Genomic DNA, 22,055 nt, shown 5'->3' on the forward strand with positions numbered 1-22,055 from the left:
TTCAGTGCCACAACCACTCACTGACACTTTAGAGTTGCTAAGAGGACTGTCAGGCCGTGGGAAACTAAGAAGAAGCTCAGGCTTGGTACCTGAATCATGAATCCTACCTGTTGAGCACTGAGAAAGCACTGGAAAGAGAAGGGAGGACCCAAAAACTTCTAAACCTGTGCGAATGGGCTAAGACCAATAGTGAGGTTGGGATTTTAGGCAAGTTTGGGATGGCTGTCAGACAAAGAAGCCACTGATATACCACTAGTAGAATGCAGTTCAAATTACAATAAAAAGTTATAGGGGGTTTTTTGGGTCAGAAAGAGAAGAAGTAAAAGAGCACACATGATTCCTATCTCCTTTTATCCTCCAAACTAACTCTCACTAACCCACAGAAATGTTTTCATAGGTGGCACAGAGGTAGGCTGCAACAATTGTGGCCAATATTGTGGTAGAGAAGGACCCTGCCCTGTAATGCTCAACATACTAATGTTACGTGAGAGTGGGACAGGGTCATCTCTGTGACAGTATAGTCACAGAAGCCTCTTCCTGCTCAAATAAGTGGCCTTCATTAAAAGAAACACAGAAGAATCTTGTTTCATAAGCTAATGCCAATCACTGAGACAGCAACGGTTTCAGGAACATGAGGGAAGCTGTTGGAATGGGCTTTCCTTTAAACCTAGCCTGGTTCCATTATGCTGATGTGGTGGGGGCTTTAAGTCAGGGCCTGAGAAGGACAGCCTAACTGTGGTATAAGTCAGAGGGCTCCTCATTCCTCATAAGCTGACAAATACATTAATATCATCAGAAAAATTACCAGGGCCTGTGGTGTCCCAAATTCTGATTTCATTTTCCATTGAAGATCAGAGCACAGAGGAAGGAGATACCTCACTCATGTGCTCTTCTTGTTATATGCTCACAGTTTCTTTGTTTCATGACTCTGTACCCTGGAAGAGGTTAGACCTGGATATGCTAAAAAAAAATTTTTTTAATCCCTATCCTAGAATATTGTGGCCTTGAATCAAAGTGTTTTCTATGTTTGTGTTTTCATCTTCCTTCCTAAGCCCTATATCTAGGTTTTGCCTTCTCCATCCACAAATCTCAGGATGCTATGGAGTCTGAAGACACCTGATTGCAGAAAGCACAAGACCCCGCACCAGCACACACACATACACAAACAAATACAGGACCAGAAAGGAGTGGTTACTGCTGATTCTCTAACATTACAAAAATATCACAGTTGTAACTTCTCACCCTGCCAGTCATATGTTTCTCTGTCACTTGACATACTCCCCTCTTTGGGGTGTTGGAGGAAAAATCTCTGTGCCAACAGCAGAGACATGGAACTAGTGTGTCACATCCACTCTATGAACAGAATTCTTACTACTATTTATACCCTAAAAAGCAGGCCATTTTCTAGAGTTTCACCCCCTCACCAGAAAGAATTTATTTGTGAATATTGGTTGACTTACTATAACAAGAGACTCAAGTGTTAATCATTAAAGGAACCTGTTAGTGCTTTCTTAGAAGTAAGAGGAAGATCACATTTAACTGGAGAGTGCCTTATTGTGGTTTTCAAGGAAGGTCAAAGCTCTTACTTATCACTGCTCAATCTTCACCCATGCCCAAATAATTAACATAATTTTGAACCTTACCCTGGAGAAGCGAAATGGGACCTTGTCCTCCAGAAATGCAGAAGACACTGTGCTGTGGGCTGGGGGAGTCACGGAGCACGAGAGTATCCATCTCCAGCCCTCACTGGAAATAAAATCTGCACAGTTCTATCTCTTTCCAGGGCAGCCACCTTGTTCTCTGCATGAGGAGCATGGAGGTCCAGATGCTTCCAGGAGGGATCTGGGGCAAAGCTCTAACTAAGCAACACATTATTTTGATTTTGTGTGTCTGGGATATAAGGATGGCCAGTAAGGGGAACAATAAAGTTCTTGAGATTTCACAAGTAATTTATTGATGTCCAGAATTTGAGGTGCTGATGGTACACCTAAGTGGCAATATGCACCAGGCAGATCAATATGTGACGCATCAGAGAAAGCAGAATGGGTGATGTGATGTGCAATGCCGCGGAAGCACTGCAGCTAGGAGAGGTGACAGCTAATGGGGATGTTTGGAGTCTTTGAGTGAACCAAACACATCCCAGAGTAATTGTAATTTATTTCAGTCAATCTTCTGTAGAGACTTAGCATTCACCTTTGGAGGAAGGTCCTTTGAGCAGGGACAGAGATGGTGATGTCACTGACAGTCCCCCTTTTACTCTGGGTGAGAGGTCTAGAATCCTCAGCTCCTGTATTCGTGCCCACAAGGGCCTCATCTAGGTGAAGGCTCCACCTGCCCCACCCTGCCATGGCCACCAGGCTCCTCTGCTGTGTGGTTCTTTGTCTCCTGGGAGAAGGTGAGTCCCCACAAATAAAGCACCTGCATTTTTGGATATTGCCAGTTATGATTCCAATTATGTTTCTTATTCTGTCCCCAAATTCTATCTCTTTTCACAGAGCTTATAGATGCTGGAGTCACCCAGACACCAAGGCACAAGGTGACAGAGATGGGACAAGAAGTAACTATGAGATGTCAGCCAATTTTAGGCCACAATACTGTTTTCTGGTACAGACAGACCATGATGCAAGGACTGGAGTTGCTGGCTTACTTCCGCAACAGGGCTCCTCTAGATGATTCAGGGATGCCGAAGGATCGATTCTCAGCAGAGATGCTTGATGCAACTTTAGCCACTCTGAAGATCCAGCCCTCAGAACCCAGGGACTCAGCTGTGTATTTTTGTGCTAGTGGTTTGGTCACAGCGCTGCAGAATCACCTGCTCCCTGTGCAGAAACCCTGGTGCTTCCTCTTCTCCTCCAGTACCCAGCAGCTCTCAGCAGCCTTTCTTGCTCCTCCCCTAGCACAGGAAGTACATAGGTTTCATGTTCCACATGTCCCTAGGCAAGGCAAGAACAGGTCATAAGGACACATCATGTTAGGAAACTTTTGGTAGGAAGTCAGTGGGTGTGATGGTTCCTGGGATTCCACACATACTTCTCACAAGGGTGCCTGAGTCCAAGTTTGAGGGCGAGTGTCACAGACTGGAGCTTTCAAGTGACTGAGTGAGCTTAAAACTGTGCAGCCATTGCATATGGATGCTTATCTCCTTTGCTGCTTTCCGTTATGGCTTCTTTGCCATTTCTTTTCTCTTCTACCTTAAAACTTTCAACATCTTTGATGACTTCCAACATCAATATTGGCTTCCCAGTTTTTTCACTTGCTCACTTCAAATGATCATTTCCTTCACCTTGTGTCAGATATTCATTTCCACTTTCTTTTTCTAGATTCCAATGACAAATTATTTGAAGTACCCCCAAATAGTTTCCTCAAGCATCCCATTGTCTCATGCGGGCTTCTCTTTTCATCTCTGGTACTAGTTCTGCAGCAATTCTTCAACCCCATCAGGACCACTAATTGACTTCTCCTGCAAATATTGCACTATATATCATCTCCTCATGTACTATATTCCTTATCCGACTTAGACTATGTGTTCTAAGGTGATTGTGAAATTTTGCATATGTCTTCAGCTCTTTTCTTTTTCTGTTTCTTACCTGGAAAATAAAATGGAGTCTACTCTGTGCCCCTTTCAATGACACAGAGAACATAAAATGTCCCTTACCCTTGTCAAGCAGTATTATAATGATAGAGTGTGTCTTGAGGTCTGTAAGTCCCTCTATGCATATAAAATTATATACTTTTCTTCTATTAAAAGAATTTGTTACCTTTTAATGAGTTCATCAGTTTCATCTTTCAATTATAGTTATACTTTTGACAATTATAGAAGCACTAAAAAAAGTTATGCACCCAGAATGTATGATTCTATCACTTTTATGTGTGTGTGCACTTCACTTCATACGTACAAAAAAAGTTAAAAGAATGCCAAATAGGCATATTTATCCATTCTCTTGTAGGAATGATAAAGATGAACTTCCAAGGGGAAAATATTTTCAAAATAATCCATGGCACATAAAATTATTTAAGAAAAAAATAAATCAATAAATATCCCTGTTAAGTTTATATATAGTTTTATATGCTTGGGTAAGGAAGAAAAAAAGTTGTGATATATTTTGCTGGTTATTTGGAGAGAGAAAATATAGAAAGACCAGAAAGAACATGATTAGCTTTGTCTTTGTTTAAAATTTTTGCTTTTTAAATTTGATACACTATTTACCATCAAAATTTAAAACAACACCACTGCTATAAAACAATATACAGACAAACTAAAAAGAAAAAGGAATTTACTATGTAAAAAAAAAAAAAGCAAGAGCTTATAGGCAGAGTATTAAGGGGAATTTAAAATTATAAAGACCTGTAAGTTTTCAGAGCAGTATAGGCCTCACAGCTGGAGCTGGGATTTTAATGTCCATATGAAAGAGATGACAGAAAACAGCCAGAATTACATTGCTTGCCTTAATCCTGGAGCTTCAAAATGCTCCCAGACTTTATAAAGTAAAAGTATTACACCTCAAAGACCCAGAAACATAATTGGAAACTGGATGTTTGGTCAGGCCTTTGGGTGATAGATAAAAAGGAAAAGTTAGGAGAGAAAAATTGAATCTTCAGACTGTGTCTCACATGTGTTTGGAATGAAATATACTCTGCATGGAATGTACACCATATACCCAAAAACTGACAAAAGGGTCCATAACCATTAAAACTCTTGGAGACCCTGGCATTAAGAGATTCAATACGGTTCTGGAGTAAACTTCTGCTTCCAACCAAGATAGATTAACGGGAATTAGATTTAACTTCTTGCTTGAAACAGCTAACACCCCAACCCCCACCCTGTCCCCCTGCACACACACATTCACACAACATTTGGAATAACGGTTGTCAAGACATTGGAAGTAGGCAACAGAAGACAGTGATCTCTGAGAGATGGAAACAACCAAGCTGAGAACTATGACTGTCTTAATACCTGGAGGGAGTTTCCAGGCCCTGGGCCAGAAAGAGGAATCCAAGCAGAGCTGGGTGATCTCACTGAGCTAAGTCAGAGTTGTAAATACAAGATCAAAGCAGCTAGATTTCACATGACAGGGCATTGAAAAGGCGATTGCTGCACAGAGAGAATCCTGGAGACCTTCCTAGGGTCTCCCTTAACCCTTCAGCTGTGCTGTAAGCAGTACATGTGTGAGGAAACTCCCTAAGGTTGGAGACAGAGCCACTCAACAAGATTAGAGGAAACAATGCCTGGAGCTCACAAAGGGCTGACAGTAATATATACATATATTACTCTCATATATATATGTATATGTATATTTTTGCAGTGAGAATGGGAAACTTAATAATTCATGGGTCAATCAGTAGAGGTTTCAGATGACTTATGCCTCAGTATAAAAGCAAAATAAGCCCCTCACTAAATAAGCCACATTTGGCTCCTGGCCTATGTGGGTGAGACTTCAAAATATCAAACTGTTTCCGAGTAACTTAAGTCTCAGAGCAAAACTAAAGAATATTTCTAACGTACAAGAATACCTGTTTGGAGATATCAGTATGAATTTATTGTTTTTAAACGTATAGATACAATGGTAAGGAAATGAATACATACCTGTGTGAATAATGGGTTGGTTCTAGGACCCTGAGGTAAAAAACACAAGAATGTTGTAACGAGGTGTGCAAAAAAAAAAAAAAAAAAAAGGATGGGACATATCTCAAAAGGACAGAGGAATCAATCTGAAAGAGCTTCCCCAATGACTAAGGCTGGAACAATTTGTAAAAGAAAATTCACAAGTTCACACTGAGAATGAAATGATTAAATAAATAAATAAATAATAAAAAATGTGAGAAAGGACAATCTCTTACTGAAGAATTCCAAATTGCATATGTAGAAGAAACAGAGGGAAATAGAAAAGTCACTGTGACAACACCACTGTGAGTAATTGCCACACATAAAACCCAATAGTGAGTGCTAAAATTAGTGGGTGTAACTAATTTTAATTACTAATTAATAACTAATAACTTTAATAACTAATTAAGAAGAAATGGGTCATTTGTACAGTCACAAAGTGTCATCCCCAAAATATTAATTAATATGGTGGTTTTAACATATGCCCACACATTCTTTTATACTCATCCCTCTAGATTCCCCTCTCCTGGATTCAGTGGCCTGCCTCTAATGAATAGACACGGGAAATAGAAAAATGGTAACCGAGTGACCGAAGTTAATAAACATGACCCATAATAAGTCTTGTTAACCTCATGTGCATTCTCTTATGATGCAATGTTGTGATGTTATCATGTGACTACATATCTGTAATATTCCTCCCCCAAATCTATAATTCCTGTCTAATAATGAGAAAGCATCAGACAAATCCAAATTGAAAGAGATTCTACAAAACACCTGACCAGTAATCTTCAAATGTCAATATCATTAAAAACAAGGAAAGAGGCTGTCACAAATTGAAGAACACTAAGAAGATATGACACTTAAATTCAGAATGGGATCCTGGATTAGGTGCTAGGGCAGGAAAAGGTCATTATTAGAAAAACTGGGGAAATCTGAGTACAGTCTTTAGCTTAGTTGTGCCAATGTCAAATTCTTAGTTTGTGTGATGTTAGCACTAGTGGGTGTTGGATGAAGGATATAAAGTCACTTGGTAGTATTGTTATAGCTACAGGACATCAATTCTCCAGCTTTGGGTCACCTGAGTCCCTATCAAGCCAACTTGTGAAGCTGCCGTAAGTTGTCCTTACTCCCCAGTCTTGGAGCTCTCAGTTAGACCTAGAATCAACCTCTTCTTCCTCTTGACCTCTGCTTCACTGCATCCTAAACGTGGTGAGGTGGAGGGGTGGTGAGGGAGGCTGAGCAGAAGCCCATCATTCAGAAGCCCATCACTAGAGCTTCTCTGATGGTTCTCTGAGACAGGGGCTCCCTCTGTAGTCTCCTTTGTGCACAATCCCAAGCATGCTGGGCCACACAGACTCCACCAAAGCTAGTTTTGTGAGGAGGCAAATATTGAGGCTCCATTGTGAAGAGAAGGTCCATGTCAGATTTAAGTACAAAAGATTAAAGTTGATGCATTACTATTGCAGGAAAATGATACCTGTGAGAATTTCCAAAAGCCAGATTTTGTATTGTGTGGCTGGCTGAGTAATACCCCTCCCCACAAAGACATTCACATCCTAATCCCTGGGATCTGCCTCTGTTACCTTAGATGGTGAGAGTAGACTTTACAGATGTGATGAAGTTAAGGATCTGGAGATAAGGAGATTATTTTGGATTAGCCTGGTGGCCCTCAATGCAATTACATGTGTCCTTATAAGAGATAGCCAGGGGGAGATCAGACACAAATGGAGAAGAGAAGGCAATGTGACCACAGGAGAAGAGATTAGAGTGAGGTGACCACAAGCCAAGGAGTGAGGCAGCCACTAGAAACAGAGGCAAGGAACGAATCCTCTCCTATAGCCTCCAGGGGGAATATGGTCCTGATGACACCTGGATTTTGGTCCATTGATACTGATTTTGGACTTTTCCAGAACTGTGAGAATAAATCTCTGTCATCGTAAACCAGCAACTTTGTGGTAATTTTTATAGCAGCCACTCAAAATTAACACACTCCAATATGTCCAGTTAACCTGAGACTAGGCCAAGAAACTCATGTTCTCATAATATTTTCTGCAAACCTTGCTGTCATGTTTTTATCTGACACCCATCTCAAACTATAATGAAAGAAAATAATTTTGAGACTTCAATGTCCCCCTGTCTGGGGTGTGCCTTCCATAGTTCGTTGGAAAAGTCTAGTCTCCTTTCAAGATTTTATTCCAGCAGTACCTCCTCTTGAAAGAGTTTTAGGCATTGTTTTATGTTCTCAGTGCACATACTAAAAAGAAAAAGACAAAGACTCATGTCTACTTGATGTTTACATTTTTGCGGGGAAGGAGAGACAGAGATAAACAAATAAGTAAGGCATATAGTGTGTTAGCAGGTGATACCTGCAATGCAGAAAAGAAAAGGCAGACTAGGGTGAGGGAGACCAGGACTGTCAGAGTAAGGAGCGTTGAAATGACAATACATTGTTCAGAGTAGGGCCCAATGAGGAAGTGACCTTTGAGCAATGATTTCAAGGAGATGAAGGAAAGAGACATGTAGGTATCTGGGGGAAAAGAATTCCAGGCAGAGGGAGGAGCCAGTACAAATGCCCTAAAAAAATATTTTAGGACCAATGAGGAGGCCCATATGACTGAAAAATTAAGGAAGGGAGTGGTAGACTTTACTTCCAAGAGGTAATGGGGCAGGATGGATCATTTAAGACCTTGATGGCCTTAAGTGCTTTGTTGTTTTTTTTTCTTATTCCAAATAAAACTGGGAGCTAGTAGATGATTTGGAGATGAGTGACATGATCTAGCATGTTCTAGAGGGCTGAGTTTGAGAGCTAGTTCAGAAGTAGGTGAAAGCAGGGAGATCAGTTAGGAATCTATTGCAGTAATCCAGGAAAAAGATGATGGTGGCTTTGTCCTGAGGGTTAGCAAAGAAGTTGATGAAAAAATGGATGGATTCTGAGTGTATTTTCATGATAGAGCCAGTTGAATTTGCTAATGGATTGGCTATAGGGTGGGATAGAAAAAGAGGATTTGGGAACCACTCTAAGGTTTTCAGCTGGAAGGCTGTTGGTGGAGTAAAGTTGAGGATAAACTTTCATGTTTTGAGCATGCTGTTTGAGAGCGGTGGGGGGAAAAAGTTGATTGGAGTGCATTAGAGAGATAATGGGAAAAGAGAATTTGGAGGTAAGTATTGATCATTAGCAATAGCAACAATAGCTACTGTAGATTAAAATGCCCCACAGTCTATGGGGATGTGATACATGAGGGAAGACAGGGCCAGATGGGATGAGGTAGGATCCAGACATCAGACTCAGGAGCTATGAGTGGTATATATAAGGTTAACACCTAGTCAAATGCATAAACAGGTTGATTTTAATTGATGTCAGTTTTTCTCCATTGCTCCCTCTAGAGGCAATCTTCTTCAGAGAACCCTGGCTAGGTCTTCTATGTTTCATGTCCCTAGAGGGAGCTCCTGAGACTGTGGACATTGGCTAATATGCTGATGTCACTGGAGGCCACATCTTACAGGGCCAAGAGACAGATTTGCTTTCCTTTTTCTCATGCTTGTAAGCTCCTTCATCTGGAAACGTGATTTACCTGGGTCCTGCCATGGTTTCCAGGCTTCTCAGTTTAGTGTCCCTTTGTCTCCTGGGAGCAAGTGAGTCTTCAGGTACTTAAATATCTGTGCTGTACCCTATCCCAGTCTATTCATGTCATGTATTCTGTTTTTGTCTCTTCCCACAGAGCACAAAGAAGCTGGAGTTACTCAGTTCCCCAGCCACAGCGTAATAGAGAAGGGCCAGACTGTGACTCTGAGATGTGACCCAATTTCTGGACATGATAATCTTTATTGGTATCGACGTGTTATGGGAAAAGAAATAAAATTTCTGTTACATTTTGTGAGAGAGTCTAAACAGGATGAGTCCGGTATGCCCAACAATCGATTCTTAGCTGAAAGGACTGGAGGGACGTATTCTACTCTGAAGGTGCAGCCTGCAGAACTGGAGGATTCTGGAGTCTATTTCTGTGCCAGCAGCCAAGACACAGTGCTTCACAGTCGTGCCCTTGCTGTGCAAAACCATAGCCTTCTCCTCTCAACTCACAGCTGCCCAAAAGGAAGGCTTTCCCTGTGCCTCCTCTTCCAAGGGAGGGGAGATAAAGAACCAGAATTAACTCATGAAATACAAGAGTATTCCAAGAAGATTTGGGTGAAAATACTTGTGGTTTGGGGGATCTCTGAAGTTCTTTAAACAGAACTCAAACTATGTGTTTCTCATATTTATTTTTATTTTTTAAAGTGTATGTTGCCCTGGTTATAAAGCAGACTTCTTACCTATCTTGCTGCTCTGAAAGGTTTGTGACTCTGACTGTGAGGCCACATCTTTATATCCCTTCTTATAGTAAGAGAAATAAGTCTTTCTGATGAAAATAAAAATAGTGAATAAAAATGCATTTACTACTGGCTTTTAGGATGCTCAATGATGATGCTAGCAATGGTGGTAGTGGTGACGTTGGTAATGGTGGTGATGAGTTTAGGTTGCTTTTGTCTAGCATTTATAAATTTCCAAACACTTTAAAACAATCTCATTTTAGAGTGGAATAGCCAAGTCCATTATCAGAGGTTAATGCTAATTTTCTGTCCACATAGGGTCTGAGTTTTTAATGTAAAAAATATAGTTAGCACTATAAATAGATATCTGTCAGCCGATACAGAATATTTTTTAAGATCACTTCCAGTTGCTGCAATAGGAATATGTATTCCTATTTTTTTCTTTTTTCTTTTTCTTTTTTTGAGACGAAGTCTTGCTCTGTCGCCCAGGCTGGAGTGCAGTGGCAAAATCTCAGCTCACTGCAACTTCTGCCTCCTGGGTTTAAGCGATTCTCCTGCCTCAGCCTCCCAAGTAGCTGGGATTACAGGTGCCTGCCACCATGCCTGGCTATTTGTTGTGTTTTTAGTAGAGACGGGATTTCACCATGTTGGCCAGGCTGGTCTTGAACTCCTGACCTTAAGTGATCTGCCTGCCTCAGCCTCCCAAAGTGCTAGGATTACAGGTGTGAGCTACTGTGCCCGGCCTTTTTTTCTTTTTGAGACAGGGTTTCATTCTGTCACCCCGGCTGGAGTGCCATGGCAGTGTGATCACGGCTCACTACAGCCTCGACTTCCTGGGCTCAAGCAGTCCTCCTGCCTCAGGCTCCCTAGTAGATGGGACTATAGGTGTGCATGACCACACCCAGCTAATTTTTGCATTTTTTGTAGGGACAGGTCTCACTATGTTGCCCAGGCTGGTCCTAAACTTCTTGGCTCAAGTAATCTTCCTGCCTTGGCCTCCCAAAATGCTGGGATTATAGGCATGAGACACCATGCCTGGCTTGGAATATGTAATTTTTAATGAGACCTAATGGTATAATACATTCTACCTGGTTCAACTGCCTTCTTTCAATATCTGGATTCCAATATTCTGCTCATGTTTCAGCCATGTTTTTGCAAACAGTCCTGAAATTTACTCTAATAATAAGTTTCATTTTCCCAGTCTGATTGTTATTTAGCACCTCAAATTATTATTGAACTCATATCCTAATCCTGATTAGGCAAATGGATAGTGAGAAAATATTACAAGTGGGCTTGGATTTTAATTTTTTCAAACGATTTAAAACCCATTTTCCTTTTCTAATGATCAAGATCCAATTTTTAGATAATCAGTACTCTCTCTTTCTATGTGGACATGTAATATGAATAGGTATATTGTTTCTGTCACAGGCATCGCAAACTCATATCTTGCTTGAAACTTGTCGATGAACTCCTTTAGTATGACAAGAACAAAGAGAAATAGATTTTTAAAGCATAGCCACATATTGGACATTAGTTTTTATTCAAAATTTCAGCTGCAGAACCCTAACTGGTGCCTTTCCTTTTATTGTGTTATGTAATCCAAGGTCATAATAAGTAACTAAATTATTGATTTATTTTTCCACTCTGTAATCTCTCCATTATATTTAAAAATAGCAGCTATGAAGCAAAACAAGTTCCTCGTGGGTACATTGCCTCAACTCCAAAATCTAACAAGCAGAAGTTTAATTCAGTGCTTTGCCATTTCATACTATAGACACCGAATGTTCTATCCTATAAGGGGCACACAGTGGTTCTCTTTATAGTTCTGTTAGCTCAAGTGGTATCTTTATGTACAATTTTTAGAATTTTTTTATTTGTTAATCTTTCTTAAGGTATGATTGACAGAAAAAAATTGTAGGTATTTAAGGTATACAAGGCGATGTTTTGATATACATATACATTGCAAAATGATTACCACACTCATGTTAATTAACATATCCATCACCTCACAAAGTTACCTTTGTATGTGTATGTATGGTGAGAATGATCTACTCTCAGAAAATTTCGAGTGTACAATAATCATTAACTATAGTCACCATGCTGTCCATTAGGTCTCCAGAACTTTCGAGCACACTCCAAAACATCAACTTTTATTCTGATTAAGCCTCAAATATGTCTTCTTGTTGCAAATATTAGCTATTTTTAGATTAGCTATAAATAATGAAAAACACTAGCATAAAAGATGGAAAGAATAAATGCAGATAAGGGCTCTAAGGTCTTTACACTTTCCAGGAAGTGATAAAAGCTGCAATTTAAATTATACATGAAGAAGTCAAGGATGGCAACTCCTATAAACAGCTGATACTTCAAACCTGGAATGTCTAGTGCTAAGCAGCCCAGACCCCTGCACCCAGCACACCTCTCTTTGGCATGATAGGAGGATGAGGGATCCAGGTCTTCTCCTCCCATGCTGCCCTTGGCCTTTATGTTTTGCCTTTCATTAGTAAGGCTTCTCCCTTAATTATCACCCTATGACAGGAAATTCATCCTAAGCCTGGACACGTGAGAGATGGTAACTCTGAAGCAGCCCCCTGGGCATGACACCAAATGAGGCCACACCCAGAACAAATTGCAAGAAATAACAAGGTATTTCTTACAGAATCCCTAAGAGAACATGTCTGTCTGCATTTAAGTGTCCACAGTCATAAATGCACAGCATATGATTGGATCAGATGGAACTGAAAGACTTTCAGTGCTTCATGGTGCCCATCACTCTCATTGTCCTGAAGTGGTGTTGGCAGTGGACTCAGCAGGGTGCCGTGAGGATGGTGAGGCTACACACATATGATGCTGACCAAGCTGGCTACACAGATGGGCCAAACTCACCCTGTGATGGTAGACAGAGCTTACCAATGGGGTTCCATGAATGGACAACGGGCATGCTGCTGTAATAATCCCTTTGACCATGATGGAAGTCAGGCAAGACCCAGGCCATGGGAACATTGAAAACAGTCACCTCTAGCCTCAAGTATTTCCTACTGTTTGCCACACTGTGCCTACAAATATCATTTATGATACTGCTTAAAATTTTCATGTTTATGAAAATTATTATCAGCCTTATCCAATCTGATATTTTCAATGAAATCACATTAAAACCATATATGAATTTAAGAACTGGCATCTTCATAATAGTGAGTTTTCTACAGTTTCCCAGACCACTAAAAAATCTTGGATTGCTATCTCAGACTTGAAATGGGTGATCCTTATTCTTTTCTCAGTCAGAACAGTGAAAGGTACAGATTCATGGCAGCTAGTCCAGCAAGCTTCTAAAAGTCAACTTCTAATTGTCTACTTTTTTGTCTACTTAGGACAAAAAAGAAATAATATCCTTAGGAAGGCCACCATGGAATTCATTCTATCTGAACCACCCTTGCATAATATCATTTCTTATAATATGTCCTCAACATCGTGCTCTGCATATATTTCTCCACCATCTCTAAAAATCCTCTTAGCCCAGGCCCCCTCAAACTTTAATGTGTATGTAAATTATGACCTTGTTAAAATGCAGATTCTAATTCAATCAGTCAGGGTTGGAGCTAAGGTTCCCTGTATTTTGAACAAGAGTCCAAGTGATGCCAAAGCTGCCAGTCCATGGACCACACTGAGCAGCCAAGCTCTAGATGACACCTACAGTAATTACAGGTGTAAGGCCCCTCTTCTCAAGTATCATTTTGCACAGTTCCTGGACTAGGTCAGATACAGACCCTACTTACCACATGTATCTCTGTATTCCAAGTATTATGTAATCATCAGTTTTCCTAAATCTAGGCACCAATATTTTAACATACATTTTCATGGTATAAATAGAAATTAATTTTCTATAGTAAATACACTAATACCTAATCACATTCATGCATCTTTAATGTGAGTAGCAAAAAGCCAAGGCACTCTATCTTAATGGTTATTGAGTGAGACTTTAGCAAATACTATCTTTATGGAGAAACCTCTGGGCTGCTTTTTAGGATGTGAGAAAAGTGGGGTAAAGTGAGGAGAACTGGATGAACACGGGACAGAGACAGGGACAGGGGCAAATATGGGGACACCTGTCTCAAGGAAGCAGCAAATGATATAGAAAATAAATATCTGTTCCATCCCTGTTCCAGACAAGCCCATGTACCTGCCAAGTAGAAAGCTGTGTATCACATTGCAACAAGGAATGACCCCGGCCCTGGTAAAGTCAACAGCAACAGTCATCACAGGCAAATCTGCCTATCGGGGACTGGAGACTCTCTAAACTCCCACCTCTCAACCCAGGAATCAGAGCCTGAGACAGACAGATTCTTCATTCCTGTATGGGGTGGTATTCCTGCCATGGGTCCTGGGCTTCTCCACTGGATGGCCCTTTGTCTCCTTGGAACAGGTGAGTACCGGGCAGAAAGGAAATCTTTGAGCAAAGCTATCTTGTCCTCAGTCTGCACCTTTCATTCACAGCAGTAACACTGTTGTCCTTAACTCTGACTCCAAATTTGTCTTCTTTCTCTACAGGTCATGGGGATGCCATGGTCATCCAGAACCCAAGATACCAGGTTACCCAGTTTGGAAAGCCAGTAACCCTGAGTTGTTCTCAGAATCTGAACCATAACGTCATGTACTGGTACCAGCAGAAGTCAAGTCAGGCCCAAAGCTGCTGTTCCACTACTATGACAAAGATTTTAACAATGAAGCAGACACCCCTGATAACTTCCAATCCAGGAGGCCGAACACTTCTTTCTGCTTTCTTGACATCCGCTCACCAGGCCTGGGGGATGCAGCCATGTACCTGTGTGCCACCAGCAGAGACACAGAGCTGCAGTTCTTCCTGCTCTCTGTTCATAAACCTCATTGTTTCCCAGATCCAGGTGCTTTCTCTAGGACTTCTCCCTCACCACCTCTTACAACAATAGGAAGTGGGTTGGTGGCTGTCAATATCTCATCTGTAGACAGAAGTTGAGCACAAACCAATAAAAACCATTGACAGTTATGCCAAGCGTGGAAAAGTGGTTACACATGCCTGGCATTCAGTTGGTGGTATTTTCCCAGGATCACATGTAGAACCCATGCTGTCCTTTTCAGAAGACAAATAAGAACTTTTTCTTTCTTTTTTTCATTGTTTTAATCTAAGTCAGAGGCTTAGAAATATAAGAGGTGATATGTGAAGAATTACGGACACCCAATGTCTATAAAGTCAAGTCTCTGGCATTCGATGAACTCTTATAGGATTTAATCCTCCTGGAGAATCCACATGTTTTTAGCCTAGACCTGGAGCAACTACCTCATTAATGGGAGAATGAAAGCACAAGTATCCCAAGATAAAAATTTCTCAGAGGAAAAACCACATTGGAGAGAAAAAAAGAGAAGACCATACATTAATCTGCTCATATCTGGAGTTGGAGGTACTATTGAGATGACAAAATGGAAACCATAAATACATAAAGAAATGATATTGAAAATAGAGCACATTTGGAGATGAAGATCATGGAGCCATCTGTATAGAAGAGAGTAATAATGCCATTAAGGTGCATAAGAGTGCCAGCAAATGTCAATAAGAAAAACTACAGGAGGGAAGAAGATGGGAGATCCTGCTCCCCTTAACAAAGATAAACAAAATGCTGAGTGAGAAATATTGCAACCTCATAAATTGTCACATGGAAGTATGTATTTACAAATTACCTTATAATTAACATCCCTCAATAAGAACGATATTCTGAGAAAAAAAGCAGAAAATATAATTATATGGCTATCTAAAAATGTAAAATTTTGCACATTAAATTAAGATAATCTAGGAAAAATATGACAAGACCTATTACAAAGAGCTTTTACAAATTGTTTGCTTTAATGATATTAATAACATAATGATAGCTAACATTTACTAAGCACATATTACATGCTAGACCTTAAGTCTTCTTCACATATATTTATAGTTCATGTTAGTTTTATAACAACCTCAGAAAGTTAATACTATAGTAACCTCACTCATTTATCCATGAGGAAACTGAGACACAGACAAGTAACTAGCCCTTTATCACGTATCTCGTTTGTGGTGGAGCCAGGATCAAAATGTAGACAATTTACTGCTGGAGCTCATTCTGTCTTCGGAGTTCACATGGATTCTAAGTCAGACCTTCAGATAGGAAGGTAAATGGTTATAAGCCAGAAGATTTCCACACTCTCACCAACATTGCACTGGCTTTTCTTTGGGTCTTGGCCAGAGGGTGAGCCCTTGTGACTATGCTTCACTGGTTGACTAGCTCTGAGTTGCACTGAGGACCAACATAGAGAAAGACAGTCTTTGGGATAAACCTGGGAGAATGAAGGGTAAAAAATGCAGAACTTAAATCTTGATCCCAAGGGATCATTTAAAGATGAATGAGTCTCCCTTAGAAGATGAGAAATTAAACATAAACTCTTTAACTTGCAGAAATGCTGAGATGTTTTCCTCAAGTAGTAAACTTTGAATCATGGTTATATGCATGGGAGGGAGCCTGTGGGGATGGAACATGGATGAAAAAGTAACAGGATGTTCAGGGGGCAGGTGCGGGCGAAAATCAGCTGCCTCCAAGAGTGGTGAGAGAAGCAGTAGAGCATCCTTTATCCAGACTAGCGCAACATGCAGTCCAGAAGGCTGTGAGATACGAGGAAAGGGTCACCATAAGCTGCAACCTGACTATGTCAAAAATGACACTTGGAATCCGAGAGTGGGTACGTGTGGTGGTATCACAGATATACGCCCACCCCATCCCCGCCCAACTGGGAGATAAGAGACTTACAGGTTTAGCACTTTCACCACTGGGACTAGAACCCTGGATTTAGCTAGAGGCTGGCTTAGACTTTTTCATGGTTCTTCTGTATGAACCACACAATTTAGAACCATACTATTTAGAGATGATCAGTTTATACGACCTGCATAAAGCCTGTCTTTCCAGAAGAAGCTCAGGTTAAAAAAAAAAAATTGATTTCTCTCTTGTCCTTCTCAATCTTCCCTCCTTCCTTCTTTCCTTTCTTCCTGCCTGCCTGCCTTCCTCATTAAGGATAGACATGAACTAGTCACCTGTATACTCTCTGAGGTATGCTGTTAGTGCTGACAACACATTAGTTCAACCTAGAAAAACTAACCCTGTTTTATTTTATCTTATCTGAGAGTCTGCGACCCCTCTTTGATCCTTAAAAACTTGCCAATTTCTTGCCAAGCAAATATGTGCAGGGTTTTAGAGAGCTGTAGGTAACAGAGACAAAATAGAAACAACACACAGAATTTGGAGGCAAAGCCTTTAGATCTCTGAAGCTTGAGGCCCCACTGCTGCTCCAAGCCTGCCTATGGCACCAGGTTCCTCTGCTATGAGTCCCTCTGCCTCCTGAGGGCAGTGAGTCCTGGGCATAGATAGTCTGTCTGCCTTGGGCACTCACACTGTAGTCTGTTTCCACACCTTCCTCTGGTAGTCCAATATTCACCCCCATTTTCCTCTCTAGCCCCTGCTCCTACACTCTAGTCCCACAGACTCTGTGGATATCCTAATCACAGAGACAGAAACAGAGGTGACACTCAGATGTGAGTGATGAAACTTACAATGCTGTAAACAAGACTCAGGACTTAGACTGCCTACTGATGTTCATTCTTGTGCCATTTGTTCAGCAAATATGTATTCAGGAACTCCTGTATAACAGAACTTGTTTCCGGTTCTGGAAATAAGGTAATAAACAAACCAGAGAGACTTGTTTTAAACTCCTGGAATTTATAAACCAAAGAGATGTATGTGATGAGAACAGTACGACTCTGGATAAGAAGGAACCCGTTACCTTAACACTGGCCAGTGCAAACCCAGTCTGGCAGATATCTGTGATCCTCTAGACTTGTAAGGAATCCTATAGCTGTATAGCTCTTTGCATTTAAGGGCAAAACTAGACAAGACAGAACCTCACTCTCATGAATCCATGCCCTAAGAAAGAGAAGAAACTTCCCTCATAGGAACATTGGTGCAGTCTCGCAGTTTTCTTATCAAGTAGGAAAATTAGAACTGCTAAAACTTTGTGCCAGAATTTAAGACAAATAAATTGCCTGGATCATGCATTATTTACAATTATATTTACAATTATATACAGATTATATTTTCCCTAATATAAATCTGTTGATGAACCACTTATGTGGCATATAAATAGGACTTATTAAAAGTTAGTTGCGGTGCTTTAGAAGATATATTAAAATTATTAGAGTCTGACTTAAATTTTTAATAGTAATACAAAATATAAAGTACCACAGCCTTGTTCAGAAGAAACAGGATTTCTGAAATCCACCAGAATAGCTTTCTAAAAGCCAGTATCTTATGGCCTTTAGTGGGCTGAAATACTTATAATGATGGATTGGAAAAATGGATGTTTGAGTGCATACGGTTCACGAGTAGAAGAAACAATTGGTACCTCCTAACTACAGATTATCAGTTTCAGAGGATGAGAATGAATGTGTCCTCATCCTCATTTTAATTTTGAAAGACAATGCAGATATCCCTACTATGGAATCATTTTTTACATCACCACCTATAGAGATTAACAACACTAGATGTTTCCAGCTCCCTAAGAGGCCAAGAAGTATTAACCCAAGGTCAGATTCAGGTAATTGATCGTGACTCATGAATTTTCAGAGATCCACAATGGTTGTTTTTAAATTTTCAGCAGTTATGTCTTTTTCTCTGGGGAGAGGGTATTCAAAGCTCCTCATGAGGCCATTCTGGACTACTTCTCCCCTCCTGCCCCCTGCCCATAAAACAGTTTACAGAAATAGGTGTCCAGACCGTGGGCTGTAGTTCACCAACTCCTGCTCTAGCCTAATTTTGTCTCATTACTAGAGCATGGCCATTCTGTGGATGCCAGTGAAGCCTTTCTGGGGTTTCTCTCCAATGCCTTTTAAAGCTTTTTCCTACACAGACACAGTTTACTGTTTAGCCAAAAAATTAAGATAATTCCTCCAGACATCTGGAGTTCTTGTGCAGCTTCCTCCTCTCTGGTGGTCTTTCCTTAAAAATTCTAGCTGCCTCAGCCCCCGCTGATTTTGTAACCTGTTTCTGCAACTCAAAATTTGCCATGCTCTGTTGCTCTCTTCCCCACTGTGTATGTGCAGAAATTGCCCCCATGTTTTGGTGTTTTGGCAGAATCCCAGTCCTGTGCTGTCTGCTTTCCAGTGGCTGAATACAATTGTTTCACATATTCTCTTAATTTGTGTTACTTGTATAGAGCAGGATGCTAAAGGCAATTGGATTCTACAAAGTGATCACGTCACAGAGAAGCCGCCGACAGAGGTGGAGAGAGCCACACAGATAGCCAGCTGCCTGTGCTGCCTGCTCTTCCCCTAATTCTGCCATGAGCCCAATATTCACCTGCATCACAATCCTTTGTCTGCTGACTGCAGGTAAGTCCCTGTTCTGCAGTTGTCAGCTCCCTGCTCTAAGCCTTTCATCCATGTCATCGAACTCCCAAATGGGCTCAGTCTCCAACTCCTGTCTGCTTTCTTTACAGGTTCTCCTGGTGAAGAAGTCACCCAGACTCCAAAACATCTTGTCAGAGGGGAAGGACAGAAAGCAAAATTATATTGTGCACCAATAAAAGGACACAGTTATGTTTTTTGGTACCAACAGGTCCTGAAAAAAGAGTTCAAGTTCTTGATTTCCTTCCAGAATGAAAATGTCTTTGATAAAACAGGTATGCCCAAGGAAAGATTTTCAGCTAAGTGCCTCTCAAATTCACCCTGTAGCCTTGAGATCCAGGCTACGAAGCTGGAGGATTCAGCAGTGTATTTTTGTGCCAGCAGCCAATCCACAGTGTTAAATATTAGCTAATCTTAGGACACAAACTCATCACGGACTCAGCTCAGGAAGCAGGTGGTGTACTAGGTTGGAAGGAAATAACAGAAACTAGAGCTAGCTTAAGCCAAAGGGGAATGTATTATAAGGCTAAATGTATGTCCCGTAGAACCACAAAGCAAGAACACAGGAACTTCCCAGAAATAAACTGCAATGAAACCTTAGAACCGGTGGCTCGCGCCTGTAATCCCAGCGCTTTGGGAGGCCGAGGCGGGAGGATCACAAAGTCAGGAGATCAAGACCATCCTGACTAACACGGTGAAACCCTGTCTCTACTAAAAAAAAAAAAAAAAAAAAAAAAAAAAACAGCCGGGCCTAGTGGCGGGCGCCTGTAGTCCCAGCTACTCGCTACTTGGGAGGCTGAGGCAGGAGAATGGCCTGAACCCGGGAGGCGGAGCTTGCAGTGAGCCGAGATCGTGCCACTGCGCTCCAGCCTGGGCGACAGAACAAGACTCCATCTCAAAAAAACAAAAAACAAAAAAAAACCTTAGAACCATGGCATGGCCGATTGACAACTCATTTTTTATATACCTTGTCGGCCTCATTATTCTCTTTTATTATAAGTTGTCTTTTCTGTTTCTTAGGTCTTACAGTGATTAGAAAATTGCAGATTCAGGTGTTAGCCCTCCAGTCAATTGAGACCAACGTGACTTTCTCTCATGCTAGATTACAAATCCAGGGTGCAGGGGGAAAAAATGTGATCCTGCTTTACTCAAGAATGGGCTTGTGGAAATCCAAGGGAATTGAATTATTTTGAACAAGATAGTATCTGGGAGTCTGTCCCTCTGACCTTGTGGACCAAGGATTTCAAGGGGTGGAATCCAGTCAGAACATCCAATAGGCACCCATCACAAGTGAGAAGTTGGGTATAATACATTTTCTGGAATATAGAGACCTTGGGAAAAGAGAAGAGTTTGGAGAGGGGATCAAAACCTTATTATTTAGAACAATATCAGACCACATAAAGAGTCTGGTTAATCTCTCTTTAAGAAATTAAACCGGCCAGGTGTGGTGGCTCACGGCTATAATCCCAGCACTTTGGAAGGCCAAAGCAAGCAGATCACCTGAGGTTGGGAGCTCAAGATCAGCCTGACCAACATGAAGAAACCCCATCCCTACTAAAAATACAAAATTAGCCAGGTGTGGTGGCACATGCCTGTAATCCCAGCTACTTAGGAGGCTGAGGCTGAAGAATTGCTTGAACCTGGGAGGGGGAGGTTGTGGTGAGCCGAGATCGCACCACCGCACTCTAGCCTGGGCAACAAGAGCGAAACTCCGTCTCAAAAAAATAAATAAATAAAATAGAAGGAATAAAAAGAAATTAAACCTAGATAACACAAAAAGCTGTTCATTTTAAGTGTGACAACTTCAGATCCTACAAATTCACTAATTGGCCTCTATGGCACTGAAGGAGAACAGATTAATGTGCTCTTGGTGTAAAACATATTAATGCACAGAGAATTAAAAGATCTTCAGGTATATGATTCAAATTGTAATGAGGGGCAATGTACTCAACATCAATATTCCTAATGAGGCATTATGGTATCAACTGTACCTAGGTAGGAGACTACACTTATGTTGAGCAATTATAGAATTCAAAATAACTCTGTTAAAATTTGATAATCCATTCTGTTCGCAGATCTGGTCACCACCTAGCATTTGCTTTGAGAGAAGTTCCTTTATTCTCTCCAGTTACATCTGCTCTTATTTCAGTATAAGTTGAACCCAGTTGTCTTACTTCCAGAAGTCCAAAGTTACTTCTTTTCTTGGGAAAAAAATTTACTCTGACTCCTGGAAACAGAAGTTCTCACTTTATCATTTTTCTGATCTATTTAACATTATACCTTCTCATTTTAAGTTCCTTTTCCCGCTCTCCAGAAGTGAGTGTTCCTTAGCGTTCTGTTCTCGGTCCCCCTCAAGCCCAGTCTTGCTGTTGGTGGTCTACATCTTTGCTTTTGTCACAGGGAAGTCACTCCTCTAGATGCTATCTTCAGCTTTTTCTTGAAATATTTCCATTCTACCAAAACTGTTCTCCTAAAGATTAAAATTACATATTTCCCAGACCAAAAGACGCATGTGTGTTTCTTTGCCTGCTTGATCTCTTTGAAGCTCTTGACAATACTGACCATGCCCTAAGTCCTGAGCATTAATTTTTGCTCAGTTTCATTTACATCATTTTCAACTAGTTTCTCATTTTCTCTCTATTCTTTTTGTTTTCAATGCAGTTCCCAGAAACTAAATCTATCCATTTAATATTCTTT

At 40.8% G+C, this 22,055-nt stretch overlaps 1 pseudogene and 2 gene segments (V, D, J or C); all 3 read left to right on the forward strand.

Moving 5' to 3' along the window:
- The first annotated feature begins 2,346 nt into the window (after positions 1–2,346).
- LOC112440479 (T cell receptor beta variable 12-5-like) lies at positions 2,347–6,292 on the forward strand. The segment is given in 3 exon segments: positions 2,347–2,395; positions 2,496–2,783; positions 5,402–6,292. Coding segments are annotated over 3 exon segments (492 nt in total).
- Positions 6,293–9,108: 2,816 nt separating this feature from the next.
- LOC130541660 (T cell receptor beta variable 14-like) lies at positions 9,109–9,827 on the forward strand. The segment is given in 2 exon segments: positions 9,109–9,235; positions 9,322–9,827. Coding segments are annotated over 2 exon segments (555 nt in total).
- Positions 9,828–14,245: 4,418 nt separating this feature from the next.
- On the forward strand, positions 14,246–14,897 carry LOC130541661 (T cell receptor beta variable 7-9-like; annotated as a pseudogene).
- Positions 14,898–22,055: the final 7,158 nt, after the last annotated feature.

Source organism: Pan paniscus, chromosome 6, assembly GCF_029289425.2.
Source record: "Pan paniscus chromosome 6, NHGRI_mPanPan1-v2.0_pri, whole genome shotgun sequence".
Classification (NCBI taxonomy): domain Eukaryota; kingdom Metazoa; phylum Chordata; class Mammalia; order Primates; family Hominidae; genus Pan; species Pan paniscus.